At 49.5% G+C, this 25,199-nt stretch overlaps 1 protein-coding gene across 2 annotated transcripts in view; it reads left to right on the top strand.

Moving 5' to 3' along the window:
• Positions 1–22,314, top strand: part of Dpf3 (double PHD fingers 3) — a 268,746-nt gene extending 246,432 nt beyond the window's left edge. Inside the window, exons 9-11 of one of the 2 annotated variants that reach the window (XM_004624841.2) lie at positions 486–598; positions 13,154–13,235; positions 13,717–22,314. In XM_004624841.2, coding sequence (XP_004624898.1) covers positions 486–598; positions 13,154–13,235; positions 13,717–13,787 — 266 coding nt within the window. In that variant the 3' untranslated portion in view covers positions 13,788–22,314. Of the gene's footprint in view, positions 1–485; positions 599–13,153; positions 13,361–13,716 lie in introns of both variants that reach the window. The other variant, XM_023703322.1, reaches the window with a different exon arrangement.
• Positions 22,315–25,199: the final 2,885 nt, after the last annotated feature.

The raw sequence follows: 25,199 nt of genomic DNA, 5'->3' as shown, positions 1-25,199 counted from the left end.
ACTCTGTGATCTGCACGTCCCTGCCCCCTGGAGTCCAAGTGAGTGTGAACAGGAAGCCCCAGCTACAAGTAGCTCTTGCGTGTGGTTCCTGCCGCTGCTGAAGCTGGGGCCAGGAGGCGATGCCGAGGCCTCCACGGTGTGCTCTGTGCGCTGCAGTTTATTCTCGGCTTTCTCTGATAAGCACTTTGCGCTCTCATCAGCCTGTTCTACCTAAGGGGGAATGTGGCTGTGCAGGCGAGGGGAGCTGGCTGGCACCCATCCCTAGCAAGACGGCTGCTGCTCCTTGCTTTCTTTGTGCCTGCATCTGATATAGCTGATGTAGTGAGGAGTGTGGGTGGTCTTACCCCGACCCCTGTGGGCTGGCAATGCCCACACGACCCCCACGCCTCTTTCCATGCTGGGCACCAATGCACTTCTGGTTAGTGCTGTGGGGGTGACCTCTCATGTTCTCTGGCCTTAATGCTGCTGCTTCTGGTTTCCTGCAGGTCACCCGACCTGTCTGCAGTTCACCCTGAACATGACGGAGGCTGTCAAGACCTACAAGTGGCAGTGCATAGAATGCAAGTCCTGCATTCTCTGTGGGACCTCGGAGAATGATGTGAGTTTGGGGGCTTCCTGTGGGAGTGGGAGATGCAAGGGGCTGGTGGAGGGGCTCGGGGGCGTGGAGGAAGGCAGGACTGTGGTTCCTGGCTCCCAGGGCAAGCCCACTGGACTTGTGGTTTGCCTCTGCAACTCTTAGGACCTTTGCACCAAAGAGGCCTTGGGCGCTCCTTGTGCCTGTACAAGATGTCATCGAAGGTGGCTGGCAGGGGTGGCTTTTTGCCACTGCTCTTAGCATGGGTACTGGGCAGGAACCTGGCCACTGGCTTCTTTAGTTCAGCGCCCCACAGCTGTGACCTTTGCATACAGTAGGGAGGAGCTGGGTTGTTTCTGCCTTGTTTCCCAGTGCATGCTCCGCTTGGGCCTGTACACGAACAATGGTAGGTGAAGAACTTGCAAAAAAATCTGTTTTACAGATGATTTCAGACATATGCAAGAGCAAGAGAGTAATGAAGCTCGTGTATCCTATCCCCAGCTTCAGGCGAGGTCAATACGCAGCCAATCTTGTTTCAAAAAAATACTACTGCCTTCTTCTTGATACAAGTCAAAATGTCATTCTTGTAAATATTTCATATGTATCTAAAAAGACACAGACTTTAACCAAAGCAACCAAAATACGAACATAGCTAGAAAAATCAATCATTCCTTAATCAAACATTCAGTAAATATTTATTCTTTCAGTTGTTCTTATAAATGTTTTTATTTGAACTGAGATTCAGATAAAGCCCGTGCATTGCAGTTGGTTGATACATCTTTGAAGTTTCTTTACATCTATGTATATCTATATAATCTATATCTATCTGTTGTATAAATAATACAGAGTCCTCCCATCTTGCGCTTCATCCCCTTACGTCCTTTGTGGAAGAAATCAGACCATTTGTTCAATAGTTTCCATGGCTATACTCCACTGACCGCATCCTAGTGGAGTGGTTTGACATTCCCTTCTGTCTCGTGTATTTCTTGTGAGTAGGTAGCTAGGGCCAGAGGCTTGCTCAGGCACCCCCACCTCTGCCTCGTCTGCCTCATGATCTTTCTCTGTCTCTTGGTCTCCTTTTCTGCCAAGATGCCTTTACAGACCGCGGGGCATGCGCTGGTCTGGCGGCGTGCAGTGCCTGGTGTCTCTCGGCTCCGTGAAGGCGCACGTTGATGACCTGCCGCACACTTCAGTTAGTGTCTCGGTTACTTTTCTCTCGTTGCTGGGACAAAATACCTGACACTCAAAATTAAGGAAGGAAAGGTTCATGTAGCTCACAGTGTGAGCAGGTTCAGTCCATACTCGGCTGGCTCCAAGCAGGGTGGCACATGGCGGAGGGCAGCCGTTCATGGCGGTAGGAAGCAGTAAGAGTAAAAAGGGAGGAGCGGCGGCGGAGGCAGAGGCGGGAACAAGCCGCTCTCCTTCCCTCTACTGCATCCAGGACATCTGCCTCAGGGTGAGTGAGCACTCTCACCCATAATCCCAGCACTGGATCATGAATTAACCGCCAGCTCCAGAAGCTGCCCCTCACTGCATGAGGCTCTGGGGAGGAGGGGACACCAAGACAGAAGCCACAGCAGACAGAGGGTATTTCATTAGTGAAAACAAAATAGAGATATTCTTTTTTAAAAAATGTATTAACTACAGGGTCTATAGGATCTCTGTCCCAGCGCACCCCTAGGGCAGGGCTGGCACAGCACACTGGGGATCGAATCCTGGTCCCTGTGTCTGCCTAAGCAGGCACTTTAATCCGCTGAGCTATCTGGCAGGCTCAAAATATCGTTTTATTTTTTTGTTAACTGGTACAATTCCATAAAGAGAAACATTCAAACTTGCATGTGGTGTAGCTCATCTAGCAAAAGCACAAAATGCTTGCTGCCTTCCTTCTGTTGGTCTCCTTGATACGATGGTAGTTAAAATCCCTGTCCATAAGGAGACGCACCTTCCTAATGTGAAACCATATTTATGTCTGAGGACTAAAGTCAGTATCTTAGCTAACACAGAAAACACTCGAAGCCACCCCTCCAAGATCAGGAGCCAGGTGAGGCTCCTCAAGGTATTTCACCTTTCCTGGAGACCCAGTTAGCACAATTAAGAGAAGCCAACTAGTAGCCTGCTATGGTCAGAAAGTGTAAGGAGGACTCATCAAAAAATCCAAATAAAATCTGAAGCATTTGAGAGAACTAACATGATACCACAGATAGAAACTATCACAACATAAAACAGTTTCACGCATAAAATCATCCAAAATATATAAAAATACCTCAGGCTATATGTGTGAAGTATGTATAAAGCATGAATGGTTTTGACTTTAGACAGGGCCCCATCCCCAGATATCTCAATGTGCACACACAAATATTTCAAAATCTGAAAAAGCCCCAAAGCCCAGGGCTTCTAAAAGCCCTCAGAAACACTTTTGGTCCCAGACACTTCAAAAAGGGAATTTTGACGTGTAGTAAAACTTTCTTTATTTTGATATGCTATAGCCACCTGGAATGCTTTAGGGAGCCAGTAAGAATAACAAATTGGGTGTGTTGTTGCACGTCTATAATCCCAGTGCTCGGGAGGCTGAGGCAGGAGGATCACTGCCAGTTCAAGGCCAATCTGAACTGTATAGTGAAATCCTTTCTCCAAAAGACAAAAATAAATAAATAAAATTAAGTCATATAGAAAGCATTAACAGTATATAAATTAACATATACATTAACTAGGGAACATAACTCCATTTGTAATAGCGATAAGAAGAAATACTTAGGAATATATTTAACAACAAAAGTACAAAACCTATGCTATATAAAGAAAAATTTTAAGCACTTTTGAACAGATTACAAAAACATCCTTTGACTTTAGAGACAGTTACCTAACTCTATAAAGATGTCAGTTCTAAGTACATTTGCAAATTCGTTTCAGCACCAACAAGAATACCAACATGACTTTTTATGGAGGTAGGCCATTTGACACTTACACGCACAAAACAGGCCTGCAGGAATGACCCCGGACACTGCTAAGGCCCGAAGCAGGCGCTCCCAGGCGTCTCAGCCCACTGGACACATCTTTTTATGAAGCAGTGTGGTACTGCTGTGTAAGTAGATAAATAAACCAGTTGGAATAAAATAGAAGAGCTCGCCCATAAATAGACCCACCTCCATATGGAAATATTGTATAGGATGAAGGCTGCATCTAAAATTACTGTGCTAAAGATAGGCTTTTTAATGAATAATACTGGGACAATGGAGTGGCCATTTGGGAAAATACAGAATTAGATTCGTGCCTCACGCCAGACACAGGAACAATCTCCAACCAGGTCGGGCATCGAAATGGAAAATGGAAAGCCATGCCAGTGCTAGAATAAGATGTGGTGCACTCCTCGTTGATCTAAATGTAAGGAGAAGTTTTCTACTTTTACTTACTTATTTTTGTCTTTCCAACTTTCTGACTCAAAATCCAGAAATAATGAAATAAAATAACAATGCATTGTACTCCACGAAATCTGCACAGTAAAGAACATGATTAAGTTAAAAGACAACTGACAAACATGAGAAGTATCTATAGCCCGTACTGTGGATTCAGTGCAAACATCCCAAGTATTGTAAGGGACTCTGAAAAATCCGGGGCAGGGGATCAAAATCTGTTGGGAAATGAGAAAAATACATGAAAGAAAATTTGCAAAACCCCCAAAGTGACCCTTAAACATATCAAAGAAATGTTTACATATACTCCTAAGTAAAGAAACTCAAAACCAAGACACTATTCCTTATCTATTTAATGAGCAAAAGTTAAAAAAAAAAAACAAACCAACATGGTAATACCTTCTGTTAATGAAACTCAGAAAACTGGCCTCTTCTTATATTATTGGAGGGAAGACAAAGGAGTGGTGGACAGAAATTTGGAAATATCTAACAAGACTACTGTACGCTCATCTATAGGCCTCGATCCTGAGGCTCTCTCCCCGACACTGGGAATACGCGCACAGGAGGTTGTTTATGGTGGCGTTGTGTACAATGACCAAAGATTGGAAGCAGTCACAATGCCCAATGGCAGGAGCATGGCTGAATACAACATGACATGGCCATACATCGAAGTACTACGGAGCTGGAAGAAAAGATAACCCACAACGTCTAGGAGGAGATATGGAATACTTTCCAGGATATAAATTAAGCAAAAAAAAAAAAAAATCGATATAAAATGTAATATCTATCTGTAGTGTACTGCCTTTGTGGTAAGAAACAAGATGTAAGAAAATAGTTGTACATCTGTGCATTTTTGTAAAAGAAATATAGGAAGAATAGAACGGAAGCTGACGGGGACGGCTGTGTGTAGAGCTCAGTGGGAACGGAGTGGAGAAGCAATGACGAAATCAGCGTGTGTCACGTGGGTGGGTGGGGGACCAACATTTCTTTGAGAATATGGCTTTTGTGTGTACACCTCTGACTCTTAGAATCATGATAAGGTTTTGTATGCCTCCCAAATAAATAATTAAATTCAACTAGGATAGGGGAAAACCTAAAATGGAATACAAATACTAGCACATAAATCTGAGCATTATATAAGTAGATAACACACAACCATAGTGAAGAGTGGGAGGAGAATAATGGAGGAAACTTTTGGAAAAAGTATTTTGACTGCATCATAAGGCTAAAGACAAAAATAACCCCATCACAAACATTGTGCTATAGTAGTAAACTTGTTTTCACAGGCATATGACTTAATGATTCTCAAACTACTTTATGCGGATGCTAGATTTGAACTTCTGTCTGTACATTGTGACTAATGATTCTTCAGTGTCAGAGGAAGAATAACTGAATAAAGGGAAAGGCGAGAGTAAATCCTGTGGTGCTGGTGGCAGTACACTCATGGCTTTTAACACAGCAGCCATTTGCAGGGAAAGATGGGACCCTCAGGTAGGATCAGAGCAAGCGACACAGGCCCTTCAGGAGGAAGGAGAAAGGCAGCCCCTGTGACTCTGCGCAGGCAGGTTTGTGACTTTATTTCCAAAGCAACAAGCCCGCCGCCCAATAGATAACCCCATGCTGACTCTCAAATGCTCTCCCTTGCCCTTCCATAATTTGGACCTCCTGAAATGTCCCCAACTGTGTCCTGTAGTTACCACAATACACTTGTACCTGCAGCAAGGAGCCTGTTAACGAATGAAGTGCAGACCCTCTGGGTGCTGGAGATGGCCCCTGTCCCATCAAGCCAGCAGTGCTGGCCTATATCCAACAGTGACCCAGCTCCGGGCCTTCCACTCCTCACAGTGGCTTTGATCCCTTTCTGCAATGAACTGAGCTTTGTCTTGAGGCAGTAAATCTACTTTCGCTCTGCTGTGTGATCTTGGACTCCTCTTTCTACATCAGAGAGGGAGACAAGTCCGAGAACGTTCAGGGGTGGGTTGGAGACCCCAAGCCACAGGAGCAACATACGTACAAGTACATACATGCATGGATAAATACAGCCGTAAATATAGCTGCGTGCCTGTCACCTACACATACATGTGTTGGTGAGGAGGACTGTGGCAGTCTGTTTCATGCTGCTGATACCAAAATACCTAAAGCCATTAATTTCCTGAGAGAAAAGATTTATTTGGCTCCTGATTATGGTGGTTGCGTCCAAGCTTGATGGTCCCAGTGCTTTGGGCCTCCAGTGAGGGTGCCGGCCAACAAAAGCAGGAACTCATACTCAGATATTTATTTGTTTTTAAAATATCATTCTCCAATAAAGGGAATCAGGGATCTTGGAAGAAATGGCTGGTGCCAGGACTGATGCACAGGATGTGCGGGGAGGGCCCGGAGCACTTCGTGGTGCCAGCAGGCGAAGAAGCCCTCAGAAATGATGGGGCACCTCCGAGGGCCCAGGAGTCGGCCGGCAGGAGCCCTCGTGGCCACGTCTAGGCAAGAGCGAGAAACAAAATAGATAAGGATATTATCGGAGGATGACCAAAAGAATAGAATAAATATCCACATTTATATAAAACCTTGACTAAATAAATAAATGAAGGAGAAAGTAAGCTCTTCCTTCAAGCAGAGTTAGAAAGAAAATTAAACCTTGGTGGAAGGAGGAAATCATTATCGGGCAAACACACAGCTGTGGCTGGTGCCACTCGAAGCACTGATGGATGGGCAGGTCGGTGGGCAGGCGTGCGGTGAGCAGCGGGGAAGTCACGTCATCTCAAATCGTCGCTCGCAGAAGATCTACTTGGTAATGTACTACAAATGGACATATGAGCTTTGTAGCGGGGAACCTGGCAAGCACTACCGTAACGGCCCAATCCCACCTGACGCTGTGCGGAATCAGATGCAAGCGCACCCGTGTCCCTGGCGTGACGACGTGACACGCAGGGCCCAACTTCAGGGGGATTTTTGCCCAAACTCTGAGCACTACTCAGTCTTATGAGAGAAGATCCAGCTCAAGCGAGTGGCATTTGTAAATTATGTGCCCATACCCTTTAAAAGTGTCCAGGTCACAACAGACAAAGGAACTGCAGGATTCCACTGGTGGAAGGACAGCGGGAAAACGCAGCGAGTACAGCGTGGGATCCTGCGTTGGATTCTGGGAAAAGGGATGTAGGTGAGAAAGCTGGTGAAATTAGAGTGTCTGTAACTAGCCAATAGCGCCGCGCCAGCAGTGACTGCCTGTCTGAGGTTCCACTAGGGTGATGGAATATGGTAATATTGGCCGAAGTTGAGCAAAAGGCCTACAGAAACTCTTCATGCCAGTTTCACAGCCAAAATCCAAATATTTTATTTTTCATGCTTTCTGAAAAGCCTATAGTTAGGCTGGGGAGATAGCTCAATGGAATAAGTCCTGAGTTCGATCCCTGGTACCACCAAAAAAATAAATAAATGAAGATGTACAGTTAACCACAAGTGAGTCTCCTTCAGACTTTGAGCTCCTCAAGAAGATTGCTTTCAGCCGGGCATGGTGATGCACGCCTGTAATCCCAGCACTCGAGAGGCTGAGGTAGGAGGATCATTGTGAGTTTGAGACCAACCTGGGCTACAAAATGAGCTCAAGGCCAGCCTGAGCTGCATTGCAAGACCCTGTCTCAAAAAGAAAAAAGAAGAAGACGAAAAAGATTGCTGTAATAATAGCACCTTTCTGGAAAACTTCCACTAATGGCTTCTTTTGCTTCTTTATAGAGTCACATACTTTTTATGAAGATTTCTCTCCAGGATACACATTTGTTCATTATGACTAAAATTAGAGTAAGCTTGGTACTTCGTATTTAGTTTTTTTTTTTTTTTTTTTGTGGAACCAGGGATCGAACTCAGGCCCTTGCGCTTGCCAGGCAAGCACTTATTCTACTGAGTCATCTCCCTGGCCCCCATATTTACTTTTTTGAAAGTCTGAAATAATTTTGAAATAAAAATAATGCCACGTTTTCCTAACATCTTCCAAAGGTGACTCAGTCTTTAGAAATGCTGTTCTTAAGAACTCAAGGACTTGCATACATTTTGTTAAGACTTTTCCCACTTGGGGCCAACGGGCTCATATGCAGGCTGGACCCGTAGTCCTTTCGGTGTGATCCTAAAGCACCTGGGAGCTTCCTTGCTTTCTGGTGTGTACGTATACTGTGTACTGCACATACCAGACCCGGACTCTGCTACTTCCCCAAAGACTTCTGACCCTTTCAGTGGAAAATGACCTATGGAGAACACAGTGTGAGTGAACAAGGTGTTTGTTTCTGCGTTGCTTGTCATTACTTGGAGCATTTCCAGTGGACGGATCTAGAAAGAAGTTTCTGTGTTTGTCTTAAAGATAAAGCACACCATGAATGTACGCTAATACTACTGATTGCTTTCCAAAACTATCGTGTTCTTACTTAACCTCATTGATCTTACATTTGTATTTTCCTTCAATCATGTCAAAAATCTTTCCTTTCACTGATGTCAACATAGTTACTCATTTGATGTATATGAACAACGCAATTAGAATATCAATTCTTATGTCATCACCTACAGTACAATGCCAAAGCCACACATGCATTTGTTTCTGTCCTTAAGATAGACCTGAGGAATATACACCACTCTATTCTAAGGCAGTCTAGTCCAATTATTGGTTTTAAAATCATTTGGAATAGTTTCTGTCTATGTTTATGCCACCACCTAGATACACACTTATATCCATCTATGTTATCTTAGCCGTGTTACTTGGGACATAGTATAATTTTAATGCTCTTTCATGACTAGGTAAAGTCTTATTGGCTCTAGAATAAAATCTTTTAAAAAATAATGTGCTCAAGAAAATCTAGCTGCCATTTTTGCCTACTGCATGTGATTGGTTTACAGGTGCCCTTTTTAAAAATGAATGGTTTAGAGACTGGGAATACAGCTCAGTGGCGAGCATCTGCCTGGTGAACGCGAGGTCCTGAGCTCGAGTCCTGGTACCCCCACCCCAGTGTGTGCTTTATCTTCCCCTTGTTTATATTTAAGCGTACGTATGTACATATGAATCCATAAGAAAATAGTGACATGCCTTTTTATCTTTCCTGCTTTTCTCACTGAGTATCCTAGAGATTACTCCAAAGTAACAGGGAGGCATCTCCATTCTTTCTGTTTTTAATGGTAAAAGGCTGAAATACAATTTCATAACAGTCGGAGAATAACAGTAGTTAATACATTGCATATTGTCTTCAAAGTTGTTATCCAGAGTACGGATATGGCTGCTAAAGTTTTCTTCAGTCAGTGTTAGCAGAACTCTTCCCTTTCAGTGTTCGAAGAGACCCTGATAGTGTGACCGACTTGCATGTTCTTTCCTTTTTCCCTTCTGTCTTTCTCTTCTCCATCAGCCTAGTTCCCCTTTCCTTGGAACAAATTTTTCCAGCCCACGATATCTACTGTCCATTTTAGGCCTTACTCGCTTTCAGTTTCCCACACCAGGAAGACAATATGGTGTTTATACACGTGAGTCTGATTTGGTTCCCTTATGAACATGGCCTAAAGTTGCATCCGTTCACCTATAAAAATCTCAAGTTTATCCTTCTTTATGACTGAATAGTAATCCCTTATATAGAAATACATCTTTTTTATACATTCCTCAGATGACAGGCATTTGTGTTGCTTTCAATATTTAGCTATTACAAATTGTGCTGCTAAACATGGGTGCACATATATCACTGTGGTGTTATGTTTTTAATTCTTCTGGGAAGGTACCCAGAAGGAGAATAGCTGGGCCAAATGAACCTCAAATCGTACCTTTTTGAAGAATCTTCCTACTGATTTCCACAGTGGTTGTACCAGTCGACACTCCCACTAACACTGGAGAACTGTTCTTTCCCCCTACAGCCCCTCTAGCATCTGTTAGTGGCTGCTATCTTGATAGCCATTCTTTCTGGGGTGAGATGGAATGTCAATGTTGCTTTAATTTTAGTTTCTTGAATGGCCAATGATGGTGAACATTTGGTATGTGTATATTCTAATCTGTTCTTTGAATTTGATTTTTAAAATTTCTTTATATTTCTCAATACAATTTCTTTGTCTGAAGGACAGCTGGCTAAAATTTATTCCCATTCTGTGGGTAGTGTTTTCACTCTGTTGGTGATTTCTTGTGACATGCAAAAAATTTTCACTAAAAGGATATTCCAGTTATTGAGTCTTTGAGGTATTTCCCATGCAGTTTTGATTTTGTTCAAGAACTGTCTACCTACCTTTATGTCTTCAAGATTTATACCTACTTTCTCTTCCAGTAAATTTAGTGTTTCAGTTTTAATATCTAAATATTTAATCCATTTTGACTATAATTTAGTGCATGATGATAGAAATGGGTCTAGTTTTAGTGTTTGGCACGTAGAGAGCCAGTTTTCCTGGGTATCTTTCTTCTAGTGAACATGTTTGGTCACTTTGTCAAAGATAAGGTGGATGAATGTGTTTGTAGTTGTGTCTTAGTATTCTAAACTGTCCCACTGATCCTCAGGTGTGGTTTGTTTTTTTCTTTTTCCCAGTACCATGCTGATTTTATTACAGTAGCTTTTTGGTATAATTTCAAGTCAGGTATTGTGATACCTCCTGCCTTGCCTTTATTGCCCAAGATTACTTTGCTATTCTAGGTCTCGTCTGGCTTCAGATGAATTTTCGGAATGTTTTATCTAGATCTTTGAAGTATGCTAGTGGTACTTTGATTGGGGTTGCATTAAGCCTATATAACAGTTTTGAGAATATGGCCATTTTCACTATGATTTGTAGGTATCAAGTGTTTTTTTTTTTTTTTTGTCTTTGATCTGTTAATATGGCACTTTACATTTACTGATTTGAACCATCCCTGAATTCCTGGGATAAATCCTACTTGGTCATGGTGTATAATGTTCTTAAAGATTTGCTACATTCTGTTTGCCTGTATCTTACTGAGGATTTTTGCACCTATGTCCATTAGAGAGATTGGCCTGTAATTTTCTTTTTTTTTGGTTGGATCTTTCTCTAATTTTTTTTTTAATTTAAAATCTTTTGGGGCTAAAGAGATAGCTCAGTTGAATAAGCTCTTGCCTGGCAAGTGCGAGGGCCTGAGTTCAATACCTGGCTCTGCAAGATAAATAAATAAATAAAAATAAAATCTTTTGTTTTATTATTTGGTAGGCATTAGATCTCTAAATTTCTTATAGAATTCATCAGTGAATCCATCAGGGCCTGGACTTCTTTTCATGTTGTTTTTAAAAAATATTTTAATAATTTTATTGAGAAAGAAGTAGCAATGAGACAGTTTCAAAACAGGTTAGTAGTACAGTTACAACAATTAATACACTGCATATTGCTGTCTTGGTAGTAGTTGTTCCTAGTACAAGATGCAGACATGCTATCTTGTCTAAACACTATTAGTTCAAAACCTTCTTCTCACTGAACTAAGAGAAAGTAGCCGTATATTTATGCTATTTTGTATATGCAGATCTATATATATTCATGTTATTTAGGTTGATATCAGGTTATTTAGAATATTTATAGCTTCTTGATTCTGTTTCAGTAGTTCACGTGTATTTAGGAATCTGTCCATTTCTTTTGTGTTTTCCATTTTATTAGAGTGCAGACTCTTAAAGGAGGAACTGACTGGATTTCCACAGGATTTGTCGCGATTTCATCCTTCTCATTCCTAAGTCTGAGGTCTGACTTTCCTTTGGGACAGTCTAATCTGGGGTATTCTACCTTCCTCTGGTTCTCCTTTTGGTGCTTAGTGTTTTTAGGGTATTGGTCATGCGATTTCTGCCAAGCCTCTCTCTGTTCTCTGGCCCAGTCTTAGCCTGTTTCTCTTCGCGTCATCCCTAAGTCCTAACATTTGGCCTGTGTGACTAAGACGTAATGCTGCAGCTTCTTGGGATGCAAGATTCCATCCCACTTCCTGAGTGGAGCCTCTCTGTCTCTGTCCTCTGCTTTCTCTTAAAGTTGGCGTTCCTCAAGTATCTGTTCCTAATCTTCTTCCCAGTCACCTCTTTTGGGCTGTTGATCTTTCAGAGAATTTAGTCAAAGCTGTGGATTTACTTTTTCTCAGAAAAGTGTATATTCCTATCTGCATACACAGTTGTGCGCATCATTCCTAGAGGGTCATGACCCCCATAAGCACAAATTCACACACGTCTGCTTTCATAATCCCTGGGCTTCCTCTCCTAGGTCCTTCATTTTCCATTTACCCACCAGTGATTCCAAAACTCTTTCAGGCCCAGACCTTTCTCGGATCTTGGCTGTCTCTAGGCTGTCCCTGCTGGGTGATGTCTATCTATGAGACATGTCTCCAGTTGCGGTGTCCTCTCTGCCCATGGCCTCATTCTTCTGCCTGTATCTCAGTGGGTGGCTTTGTCCTTTGAGTTGTCATCTAATCCACAGCCTGTTAAAACTACCTGGACTTCTTCCGTATCATTCTCTACATTGAATCAATGAATCGGAAGTGGGCACAAGAGCCACCTTTTGCCCCCGCGTCCCAACCTCAGGTTAGGCCACCATTCTCGGTCATCTGGGAAGCTTAACAGTCTGCTCCCTGGTCTCCCAGCCTCTGGAGTCAGCCTCTGTCTTGCTGGGGTCTGGGCTCCAGCCTCCAGCTTCAAAGAGGCTTTTGGGAGTCAAAGGGCAGCATTTTTCTCTCCATTCGCATCGTGAAACCCTGAAGGGGGCTGATGGGTCGTGGATGTGGCTACCGAGTACAGCTCATGTGCACTTCATAGACAGCAAGGCCAGAGGCCTCTGTTAAGAGTTTCAGACATGTAAAGTATTTCCTATATAGGCAGCTATCATGGGAATGGAAAAATATATAAACCTAATTTTCTGATCTTTGGAAGTAAAGTTGCTGGCTATGGAGCTCAGAAGAGCACCGGCTCCTCCTAAGTTTGACTGTGAATTAGTAGTCAGGGAAAGCTGCTTGGAGGAGGAGTGAGGTGAGCAAGGGTAAGAGGAGGATGGGACTTGTGAGGTTGGAAGACAGAAGGAGAAATACCAGGTGCAGGCAAAGTGAGCCAAGCTCAAGGGCCACTGAGGCCTCGGGTAGGACCTGGAAAGGGGCGCCCCAGAAACTGACCTGCAGAATAAGCCTGGAGGAATAAGGAGCAGCCGGGTAGTGGCCGCAAACAGTGAACGTCTCCTCTGCTCTGTGTGTGCTCTGTGCCCCCAGGACCAGCTCCTCTTCTGCGACGACTGTGACCGTGGCTATCATATGTACTGCTTAAGCCCCCCCGTGGCTGAGCCCCCAGAAGGTAATGATGATGAGGTCAGCAGTACCAACAGCAGCCACTACCACTCACTGAGCCCTCGCTGGGCGCAGGCCTTGCACTCAGGGCTTTTCATGTCTTGTCTCATTTAGTCGTCACAACCCTTTGAGGTAGGTACAGTCGCTGTCAAATTAACCTGAGGAAACGGAAGTGCGGCTCAACCGGCAGGAACTTCAGCTTGAGGGCTGAGGAAACACTCCTTAGGCATGAGGCTGAGAGGTGGGAAGGGGAGATGCTGGGAGGGCGAGAGGTGGCCCAGGAGCGAGGGTCTTTACAGAGCTCAGCTGATGACCTCTGAGAATTTATTTCCTGCTGAGCAAGACTGTAGTATGTCTTTAGGACTGAGATCCGAGCTCTGAATGGTGGAAGGCAGAGGACAATAGGGTTGACGAGGAGTTAGCATCACTGGGCTGGGACTCACCATCCGAAGAGGGGGCCATTACTAATGCCATCTTGTCTCTTATAGGAAGCTGGAGCTGCCACTTATGCTGGGAGCTGCTCAAAGAGAAAGCGTCAGCCTTTGGCTGCCAGGCCTAGAGCCCCAGGTCACAGCAAGTGACCTGAGCTGGACAGGCTGAGCCAGAGCCCAGTTCCAACCGGATGCGGCCACCCTCCCACACTTCCAGACAGACCAGCTGTAAGGAAAGTGAATACTCACAGCAGGGTGTGGACGTGTGGGACCGAGAGGGTGAGGCGTCTACTTTACCTCTTGCCCACAGATGGCACTTCAGCTAGCATCTCCTTGTTTGTACCAGAAGGATTTTGCACTTTTGAAGAACACCCCCAGCCCCGGCCCTGTGGAATCCTCACTTGTACCCTCGCACTACAACTTTCTCACTGGTTTCCATTTTAAAGGAAATCATTTTGTGATCACTCATCAATCACTTGGGTGTTATTTTTAAATCTATCTTTGCACAGCCTCTGCACCCCCAGTTTAGCCTCTTCATACTAGATTTGCACCAGAGGAAAAAAGTGCTGTGGAGAAGTTGTTGCTTATTCCAAGCCACTGGAAAATTCTGGACTTGGATCCTGGAGGCCGTCTTGAAGATGGAGCCTTGAAACCCCGTCTTGTTCCTTAGTCCTTGTAAAGAAGAGTTCTCTGTGGAACCTCAACAGTGGCATCCACAGCTGGGGTGGCCTTGACTGACTGAATTTTCACTTGGAGGGGATGGGGAGGGACTGAGAGATGGGAAGAAACATTGGGAAAATCATGTTGAGGCCTGCGATAGCCATTCAGTGTTTGTTATTTGTGAGGAGAGACTTGGCAAGGGACTGTGCTAGTTCTTCACCCGTCAGAGCTGAGGTGAGACAAATCACAGCCCATGGAGAGAGGGAGCTGCTCAAGGCTCTGCCTCTGACTGAGCTGAGGGTACCGGGATGGTCAGCTCCTCCTCGTGCTGGGCTCCAGTCAGGTGAGCTGAGACTCCCAGTCACGTATCCAAACGATGGCTGCAGAGACCACAGCTTTGAGAAACTCTTCAGTATTGATGTTACACTATGAATTCCTTTTCCTGAGTAATTTCTTCCTTTCACATGGTGTAAGTGTGTGCTTTTGTCTGCAGAGATCTGATGGGAAATTTTAGGAAAAAGGACGGATAATTATTACTTAAGTGGATGGTTAGGGTAATGTGATTATTTGGATTATTTGTGATAGGTGGCGATGACGTTGACCCCTCAGCTTGTAGGCTGTTCTTGTCTCCTATCCGCCACCCTCCCCCCCCCACCATAGGAGCTGGACTCTTCTTTTTTAAAGTGTTTCCAGAAGAAAGAGGCTGGAGCTAGATTCTGAGAACTCTGCTGGAGGACAGCTCGGCAGGCTGAAGCGGCCTGGACTCTCTGAATCGCAGCAACAGCACAATAACCGATACAGTTCTAGAGAAATCATTTGCCCAAAGGGCAGGTCACTGCGAGCGGGGCCCTGGCGCATGCTCAGCTTTCCTGAAACTGGCTCCATCTCTGTAGTCCGGCAGCGTACAACAGAGGCCAGGTTATTTTTAGTTGTTTGGCTCTTGAAGAAGCCCCTGGAGACCCGGGCTAGCTGGGCCACTTCTGCCTGGCTGCAGTGTTGCTCTGTAGCTCGGTGGGGGCCGACCGATCGCTCTCAGCCAGGGGATCCAGGGCAGCCCAGCGTCCAGCCAAGCCGTGTGGCTCCCCCCGCCCCTATGTAGACTGACCTGTGTAGAATGACCAAGAGAATGGGGGTCACTCTCCCGCAGGGCCCACGGCCTCGGAATGCGTTAACTCATATGTAATGATTTCTTTTAAAGGGCCCCTGTTCAGATCAGATTTTTCTCTTCCTTGTAAGCTATTTTCTTCCTTCTGATAGTTGGTGAGCTGGTCTGGATACTGAAGGCTCGGGGTAGGGCTGGGAGGGTCCCAGCGCTGTGGAGAGGGACATTTTGTCTTGTGATTGTCCTGTCTCATACAACCTTCCATACAACCCAAAGCAGGTTCTCCTCAAAGGCTGACTATTGGCTGGGACAGTCATTTTACATTGATTACAGAAAAAGAACTCCTAAATCTTCCCAAACGCCACAATGGCCTAAAAGTGGAAAAGATACACTGAAGTAAAAAATGGTGGCTTTACAACTGGCCAGTCCTCTTGTGGGGAAAGTGCGAATCCACTCCCGTGGGAATGTGGATGATGGGCCTGGTCAGCCCACAGCCACGTCCCCAGCTCGTGGAGCTGAGGGTGGACCGAGGCTCCTGAGCCACAGCGGGCTGCGGGAGCCTCCCTGCCACTGCAGGGGCCTGGGCTCTGGAATCATGTCGGAGAAGACCTGGGCTTCCGCTGTCAGCTCATTACTCCCTACGGAATGGGAGCAACGAACTCCCCCTTCTGCGTGAGCCTCAGTGTCCCCATCCAGGGAGCTTGCGGATGAGGCTGTGCAAGCGGACGGAAGCACCTGCGGTCACGTGTACTACCTTCTGCGCTGAGGGGGAGGCTGCTGCTGGTAAACTTCAGATCGGCTTGCTTCTTCAAACACTGAGAATGAGATACAACCCTGGAGTGCGCGGGAGGGCGGGGCTTCAGTGTGGCCTCTGCCACTGAATACCCGTATGACCTCGGGCAAGTCACTTACTAGCCCTGAGCCTCGCTTTGTCCACCTGTAAAATGGAGACGCTAACACCCTTCCTGCCTGCTTCTGCTAGGGGCCTTAAAAGCATTGTGGAACAAGTGCTATGGAGCAGAGCTTCTGCAGGCAGGCTCCAGGCGTGCCGCAGCCGGATGAGCCGCCTTCTTGGGCTCTTCCTGTAGACGCAAGGGGATTTAAAGTTGAAGAGCCCAGGCTGCCTGTAGCCAGGGCCACCAGGCCCGTCTGGGACCAAGGAGATGGCTTCTCACGGGCTGCCTCGGAAAGCGAGGCTTACCAGGTGGCTGGGTGCTTTAGAATGAGGATCCTTCCAACACGCCCTTCTACGCCACCATTAACCAGCCTGCCAGGGAGCGCTGCCTTCTAGGGGCAGCAACTTGTTTCCCTTCAGGCCTGCGCTCGCTCTAACCTTGATTTAAAGCCTGGCTGTACTCGGACTTAAGGGGCTGGTTGTGGCCCGGTGACTTCCTCCCTGCAGGCCTCCTGGCCCACGCGTACCTTGCAGCCAGGTGGTGGCCGGGATTGAAGCCACGGGTGTAGGCCCCGAGTGAGGCCGGCCAGAGGTGAGTCTGCAGAAGCTGATGGAGGACGAGGTCCTGCTTCCTGCTTGACATCTCTGAAACACTAATTTGGGGGCCTGTCGTAAATCTAGGGAAGGCAGCTCTGTGGGGAAAGAGAAGTGCGCTTTGTATCCCAGTACTCCTTCCGCAGCAGGCCCTCACAGTACCTGGCTCTGCCGCCTCCTGCTGCTGCCTGGGGCCAGGTAGGCGCCCAGGGAAGGTGGCAGAACCCCGCTGCAGAGGCTGCTTCTTGAGGCCTCAGCTTGGACCCCCATGGGTAGGTAGCAGGGAGGCCAGATTCCTTCAGAGCTGGGGAAGATAACGGGTTTTGTTAGCTGGCTGTCGGAGGGCCTGCATGTCCCAGGGAAGGTCTTGTGACACCCTGGGGAGTTTCACTTCTGGTACATTTTTTTTATCTTCATGCTTTGAATCTGGCGTGATTCCTTCCAGCCCTCCTCTTAAAAAGTCCAGACATCTTAAGGAATAAAAATGACACGACTGCTGCTACTTTTCCTTTGGGGCAAGTTGAGAAGACCTGTGCTTCTCTGTGGTGCTGAAGGAAGATCTCGCCTGCCTCAGGCTCCAGACACAGATCAGGGCGGCAACCAGCCTCCTCTTGGAGGCCACAGATGCTTGGCGGGGGCCCAAGCAGGTCCCAAGGGCCACCAGGCCGCCCTCCCCCAGGCTAGTTCTCACCTGTTCAGAAGTGCTGACAGGAGAGTGCTTTGCTTGCCTCTCCCACTCCCTGGGCCCACTCTTGGCCCCTCCTTGGGGATTCACTATGTCACAGCTCAAAGAGAAGTTGGCTTCCGGGGGCCAGATCCCTGAGTCCCAGGCCTGGCACTTCTCAGGGGCGGCGTTGACGTCACCTTCGGTACTCTGGTAGGCCAGCAAGCTGGGTAAGGAGAGGGGAAGGGGATCCTGGAAGAAGGGTCAGTCCTGTCCCTGCCCCCGTCATAACCCCCCAACGCCCCACGGTATTGTACTTTCTGGAATCTTACACAACCCGCAAAGGATGGCTTTGCTTTTCAGATGCCCACTGGCATTAGTGTAGTGGACAAGGAACCAGCGGACATTTCAGTGCGCCTCAGCGGCTAGTGTCCCACCCGGCCCCAGCTGCTCTTGGTTCTGCTTTCTCTGTCCTCTGAAGGCGGGCTCTGCAGTTGCCTGGTGCGGGCCCCTCCCCCTCTGAGCATGCCCAGGCTTTCGGCCTGTCCGCGATTCTCTGCCAGGTGCCACAGCTGCCTGCCCTGAGTTGGAAACAGCGGCATGGGTGGGCTGGTTCAGCACCTTTGGGACAGCCAGGGACCTCGGTGAGCTGGGAATCCTGTTCTAAAGAGGCTGGAGGAGGGACAGGTGGTCTTGTCTTTAGGAGAGGCAGATAGGGTTCTTGCTTAGTGGGGGTGGAGGGCAGGGGAGGTGGGAGGGTGCTTGTAGCCCCCGCAGAGGGAGGGGCTTGGCGGCAGGGCTCCTTTGCTGTGCTTCCAGCCAGGCGGTGGTGCTGGGGTCCCTGCCAGCCAGTCACACCTCCAGTGAGTTTCCCAGAAGGAGAAGGGAAGCTGCTGTGTGCAGAGAAGAACGGAGAATCAGACCGAGTCCCAGCACGACCCGCATGGGTTCTGAGCACACCCTGACTGTGACTCCCAGCTGAAAGGGACTGAGCCCCGAGACTGTGAGGGGTGTCACTGGCCAGAGGGTGCAGCAGTGCCATGGGTCCCCTCTCTGTCCCCTTTCCCTCTCCTTTGCTCCATTGCCTGGGGAGGTTGCGGGCCGGAGGCCTTGGACAAGGGACACGCGGCCTCCTGTGTTGGCCCTGCAACGAAACGAGAAGGCAGTTTCTCTGAAGACGATGACATGTTCCAGGGCAGGCCAGAGGAAGGCAGCACTGCGGCTGGCGGGCGGCCAGAACCCTTGGGCAGCCGTGTGATTACTAATAAGGCCTTTAGCCCAGACAGGCGGCACTAGCCCAGCCTGAAGTAGGTGCCGTTGGGGGCCAGAAGCCATCCCTGTAGGAAGTGGGGGTGGCTGGGAGCCCCAATCCCTGAGTTAAATTCACACTCTCCCTGGCTCAACTCTTTGTATTAATATTAATATCCGTGAGACCAGAGATGGTGTATGTACACACACACACACACACACACACACACACACACACACACACATGCTCTGCTCGATGAATCCAAGGGAGCTGCTGGTGTCACCCCAGGATGGGAACCCAGAGGCTCAAGCGCCCTGCCAGCCTGGCCACGGGGCTCATGGCTGTAAAGGGGCCTTTGTGTGTAGAAAGCCATCAGTTCCACCAACGCCCTCTGTCTCCAGCTCACCTCTGCCTCTTTGGGCGAGATATTTAGTGACAGTGGCGGACTTGTAAACAAAGACGTCTCCATTCTGCTATCAAAGGGAAGCAAAGACTAAGGCTAGCATAGGGCGTAGGGTTTTACTGACGTCACCCTTTCATGTTTATGGCCCACTGGGGCCTTTGTTTTCCCCTGTGTTTCCTTTCCCTGAAACCCTCTCTTCCTTCCCTCCTGCCAGGCAGGATGCCAAAGAGCAGGGTGGTGGGGGAGCAAAACAGCCTAATCCAGGAAGACAATGCAGCTGCGCACCTTTTCAGCATCTACTTGGAGTCATCTAAGTTAGGGACTAGGAAGAGCAGAGGAAACAGCACTGGGTAGTGTGTGGGCGAATGCATGAAGATGCAGGATGTCCATCTCAGCACGGAGCAGGTGTGGGCAGGTGGACGAGGCCTGCGGGGAGCCGGGAGACCGGTGCACCCAGTCCGTGAGGCACTTGGGGAGGCTGGTGGGTCACGCTCGGGCAAGCGGTGGTGACCACTTGTCTGCTGTGTGCCGCTCTGGGTGCTGCTTCTCCGAAAGCAAATGGGCACATTTCCTGATGCCAAGAGTGATTGCTGCTTGGGTTGGTACTGGCTCAAACTCTCAGCAGGGCCACAACTATGCACACAGCAATGCCTTAGGTTCTACAGGGCTGGGCAAACAAGCCACACGCAGGCTCGGCCTGCAGGCTGCTTCTTAGCTGTAGAAGTAAATTCTGCCGTGGAATCCTGACCTGTGTTGGATAGCACGCCTCACAGGAAGGTGTCTGTGCATGTCCAGGGCTCTGTTAACGACAACCATTCATCAGTGGAAGACTAGCAGGTGGACACATCTGGTTACGTCCATCCTCTGAAGGCTACGGAGAAGCCAGGAGTCCTCAGCCCCACTGCCTCCATGTTTCCCCAAAGCCTGGCTGACCTTGGAAGAGGAGTGGCAGTGAGGTGCTGGAGGTGTCTTGGGGGACCGTGCTGAGCGGCCAGGAATTCGAGGCTGTGTCTCTGAAGGCCACGTTCTGGTTCCTGGGGTGCAGCGTGGGGTGGCAGTGTCAGCAGGGCCTGAGTAGCAGCAGAAAGTGACCCACATGATGACCCTTGTGCAGGCCCTGCTGGGGTGGGGGTGGGGCCAGAGCCTAGTACACGGATTACATGGGCTCCCATGGGGACCCTGGCAAGGGAGGCCCAGTGTGCAGGGGGTACTCCCACATGGGTGGCCTCTCTGTGTGTGTGTGTGTGTGTGTGTGTGTGTGTGTGAAGCTCACTGCTAGAGGTGCTTTTATTAAGCCTCCTCTGCCTGCCTTCGGCCAGGGGCTTTTCAGATCCTAGCTTCATGCTTCACTTGACTGCCAGTTGTCTGTGTTGACAGCACTGGGAGTAAACCATTTGTTCCATCTCTGCTTTACTCTGAGCTGTTCCCTGGAGAAGCCACACTAGGGTGCTTGTGAGTGAAATGCTGGCCTGGTGAGGGCCTGGGGGAGGTCTTCCCCTATGGGAGGTCAGCTCGGGCTGGTGGGAAGTGGCCTGTGAGGAGGCTCCTCTGGGCCTGGGACTCTGAGCGAGGGGGACTTCAGTGGCCTCTGTGCAGAGGACGTGAGGCTGGGCTATGAGCCTGGGGCCTGTGAGCTGGCCACAGGGTCTGGGGCTCGGCCACCACGCATACGAAGGCACGTGGCGAAGATTCTTTGCAACAAAACCGCCTGGGAATGGAGGGTGACACCTGTCTAGCACTGGTGGGGTTGGGAGCAGGGAGGAAGCCCATCCAACCTGGACTCCGTTGAGGCCAGACTAATGCCACTGTCCCAAGCAGCCAGCAGGGCATTGGAAGCCTTGGCTTGGGACAGGAGTGAGGCACCAATCTTAGGAATTCACTGCCCTCCCCGGATCTGGGCTGCATTCAGAACAGGACCTTGCAATACTCTGATGCTCTCGATCACTGGTCTCCGTGGTACCCTCGATCTGCAGGTAGGATGCAGGCGTCCTAGTGTGGGCACTAGAAAAGGAGCCATTCAGTTCCACACCACCATCACCCTCTTGTGTGCTCTTGCCTTCTAGCCCTCGGACCAACTCCTTTGGATCTCAGTTACCTAGATTGACTGGGAGAGCCAGTCCGTGGCATGGGCAGTGCTGTGAGGGTGGGGCTTCCTTTCATGCCCTTGAACCCCACTATGCTGGGCCTTCGTACCCAGCGCTGCACTGCCTCTTGCTGACTGAACAATGAGAGTTTTTGCCTTTTGGCTTGGGTGTGCAAAACAGGCCAATCAGCTTCGTGAGGTAAGAGAAAAGGGCTGCAGACTGTGGAAGTTGTGTGGAGGGGCCAAGGACCACAGCTCCATTCAGTGTCCTCCGCCTTCTCTGCAAAGCCTCCACAGCCACAAGCATGCGATGCGTCCATTCGCCACATGGCTGGCTCTGCTTGTCCCTCAGGCATGCTGTGATTGTAGTTTCAGCCTCTACGTGTGTGCGCGGGCGCCCTGGTCCTCTGTCTTCTAGGAATGCGCATTTCTTCCAGGTGTCAATTCTTACTCTTTTTGTGGTTCCCAATGTGAAAAGTGCTGTGCTGTTTCTGCGTGGTCTAAGGGACGTGTCAAGGTCTCTCAGTGTTTCAGTAGTGGAGGTGTGGCTGTGCCCTGTCCCCCACCATCCCTAGGGACACACGGGCGGATTGTGAATGTCTCCGGGGAATCTACAGGTTGGCAATGGCTCTCGGCTGGATCCCGGCTCACTGACCTAGAGTTGCCTGGGGAAGGAGAGGCAGCTGCTCTTCATTCAGAAGGCGGGAGGAAGGGTTGCCCTAAGGACCCTCCCCTCCCTTCCTCCTGCCCTCAGTGGATTCTGGGAGGGGGCTGGGGAGAGGGCAAGACTGCAAGCTGGTGCCATGGTGGTCAGCACAGGCACCCATCAGTTGCTATCTTTGCGGCTCCTGGAACTCTTAGTCCCTCAGGGGACCCTTCCACATTCATAAAGACTGAGTCACAAGCCCCATCTCTTCCTTGCTGTGGTTAGTATCTAGTTCTGTGATTGGTTAGCAGTGTTGACTACCCACGTAGCAAATCTTTTGTCTGCAATTTAGAGAATGTGTAAACAAATAAAAGGCTTTAAAACTCCTGGAAGCTCTGTGTTATTTCCCCACCCTTGTCTGTAGAAGAGCGATTGTCCTTGTGTGCATTGTACTTCGGTAGAGCCCTTTCCTGTTGGGTAGAGTGTGTGTCGTGGGTGTGGACACATGCGTGCGTGTGCACCGGGTGTGGGGACGCCCCTGGTACCTACAAGGAGCCCCGGGAGCCCCACGCTGATGGATTCTGAGCCCTCTGTGCATGGGCTCTAGGGAAACCGCCCTGGCAGCTTGCACGGGCATAGCAGGCCTCACAATTTCAGGCCTCAGCTGAGAGCTGCAGCTGGCAGTGGCGAGCGGCTCATTTGCTGGAGACCCCTCTGCGGAGATCACAGGGCTTTCTGGGGCTGGCTCACTGGAGTTTCTGGCAGAGGGAAGGTCAGGGACTCAGAGATGGCCACAGCAGGAGCCGGGGGTGGGGGGGAGAGCATGGCAGGGTGCAGAGGCCCGTGGAGGGCCCCCAGAAGCCAACCCCACCCACCCCGCCTGCTTTCCCCCTTCCTCCTGCCCTCTCAGGGCAGAAGCTCCTTCCGTAAAAGGCAGCAAGATGGCTGCCCTGGGTGAGCAAAGGCTGCAGGGAAGCGAGCCCTGCCCGCAGAATCTCCAGAATTTGCCTCACAATGACCTTAGAAGAACAGCTTCTGCGGCCGGGCTCCTGGTCCACAAGGAGATTGGCTTCCCTTGGCTACAAGTAAAGAGTCAGATTTCTGAAACTAAATTAAAGATGAACACATATAAAGCCTGTTCCATGAGCTGGGTGCTGGGGACATAAAGCCCCCTCCCTCAGGGGCTGACAGTCTGGCCAAGAGGCAGGCACCAGGTAGACCAAAGCGCAAGGGCTAGGGGTGGGTGTGGCTCAGAGAGCGGAAGGCCAGGTCTCTGCTTCCAGTGGGAAGCTGCCTGTGTGTTTCAGTGGGTGCAGTGGGCACAGCAGCTGCAGGTGCCAAGCCAGCTTTGTCCCCTCCACTGGCTACGCGCTCCCTGCTCTTCAAGGAGTCATTCCTAGCCGTTAGGCTTTGCTGGTGTCAGCATGAGGTGGCCTGTTATTTCAGCAGTAGAGCCATTGATTATTGCGGCAGACGTGGGCCATCGAGCAGGCTGTTGAACCTTCCCTGCAGGGGGAGAGGCTGCCGCCTCCACAGGCCAGAGGAAAAGGCCCGCCCTCCATCCACAGTGGCCTCAGGTGACAGGTGGGCTTGCAGTGTGGAACTGCTGATCTGGTAGCCTTGATCTGCTGATTTGCGGGCCTTGAACTCATAACTAAGTCAGGCAGGAAAAGGACACCCACACCCAGGCGAAGGCCTCCATTTGCACCGAGGGTTGTATCAGCCTCTGTCCTAACCGCAGGGCCCACAGCGTCGTCTCCCAGGCCGCGGTGATCCGCGTGTCATGCTCCTCCGAGAACCTCGTGCTGCAGTGCCCTGTCCCAGGCCCTGGTACCAGGAAGTCGGGGTTTTGGGAGGCAATCAGCTGATGGAGGCGGCACCCTCACAAATGGGCCAAGTGACGCTTCCGGTCCCTTCGTTCTGTGGGGTGCAAGTATGACGACAATAACTGAGGAAAGGGCCTTTGCTAGACTCGAAGCGTGCCGGCGTCCCTCCCAGTCTTGGACTTCCCGGCCCCCAGCACGACAGAAAATGCATTTCCACAGTTTCTAACTCTGTTTAAGGTATTTTGGTACAGTGGTTGGAGTGAGTTAAAACAGTCCCACTTCACTAGCTGCTGAGAAAGGGCTCTGGTTCACCCGCCCTAGAAAAGTCGCAGCAGACTAGAAACTGGTGTCCCTTGGAGAAGCTGGCAGGATGGAAGAGGTGGTGGGGGCGGGGGGGGGAGCTGGAGCAAGCCAAAGGCGGGTCAGTCAGACAGAGATCGGAATGGGTTTTCTGTGCCTGTCACTGGGGAGAGGAAAAGGCACGGAGTGGTGATGTGTTAGGGAGGGCACACCAAGGTACCAGAGATAAAGGCTACTGTGAGAGGCCTCACGGTAGGGACATCACGGGTGTGAGGTGTAACAGGGACATGACACACTTCTCTCCCTCAGGTTAGCAGAGAGCTTGCTAGAGAGGAATCCAAAGCTCCAGGTCTTACTGTCTCAAGCTGGGTGACTTTGCAGTGTACAGATGCAGGCATGAGGTTCTGTACACCTAGGGCTACTAGGTCCAGGCACATCTGGGTAAGGAGCAGAGTGGGCAGAAGTTTGCTTGCACACAGGTGACCATGCCTGTCCTTCAGTCCCTGAGCCACCCGCCTGGGTTAGAGACCCTCAGGGCACTTGCCAAAGCTTGTCTCCATACCTTGCCTTGGGAAGGCAGCAACGTAAGGGTGCTGGAGTCTTAAGGTGCTCCGGGGCAGTGACCTTCCCAGGTGGTTCTGCCGAGACCCAGCATTCTGAGATGGGCTTTCAGAATGCCTGGAAGTCCTGGGGACAGGGCTGGAAGGAAGATTCCTGAGCTCCAAGCTCCAACTCAACCCACTGGCTAGCACAGTTTTCTGTTACTGATGGTTCTGTTCGCTTTAGGGCGGGAAGGTGGGACAGGCTGGGTGTGAGGAGCCCCCCAGACTATGAAAGCAGTGAGAGGACAAGACTGGATTTTCTCCAGGTCCAAATGGGTCAGCAAATGGACTCTGCCCAGCTCCATCAGGTAGGGTCTCCCGCAGGCACTGATTCACCCCTGGGAAGCCTCACGCTGGCCTCTCCTCCCAGCGCCCGCCCGGCAACCTGCCGGCTCACTGGCCTACCCACCCCCACCCAGGGCGGCCCTGTCCTCTGCTGTCACCACCTCATCCTACGCCACTGCCTAGCAGGGCCAGAACAAAAGTATGTCCCCAAGGCACGTGGTTGAGACTGTT

This window comes from Octodon degus, unplaced genomic scaffold, assembly GCF_000260255.1.
Source record: "Octodon degus isolate 3935 unplaced genomic scaffold, OctDeg1.0 scaffold00007, whole genome shotgun sequence".
Lineage (NCBI taxonomy): Eukaryota > Metazoa > Chordata > Mammalia > Rodentia > Octodontidae > Octodon > Octodon degus.
Note: the sequence above shows the minus strand (reverse complement) of the source record. Positions and strands in the feature narration are given on the sequence as shown.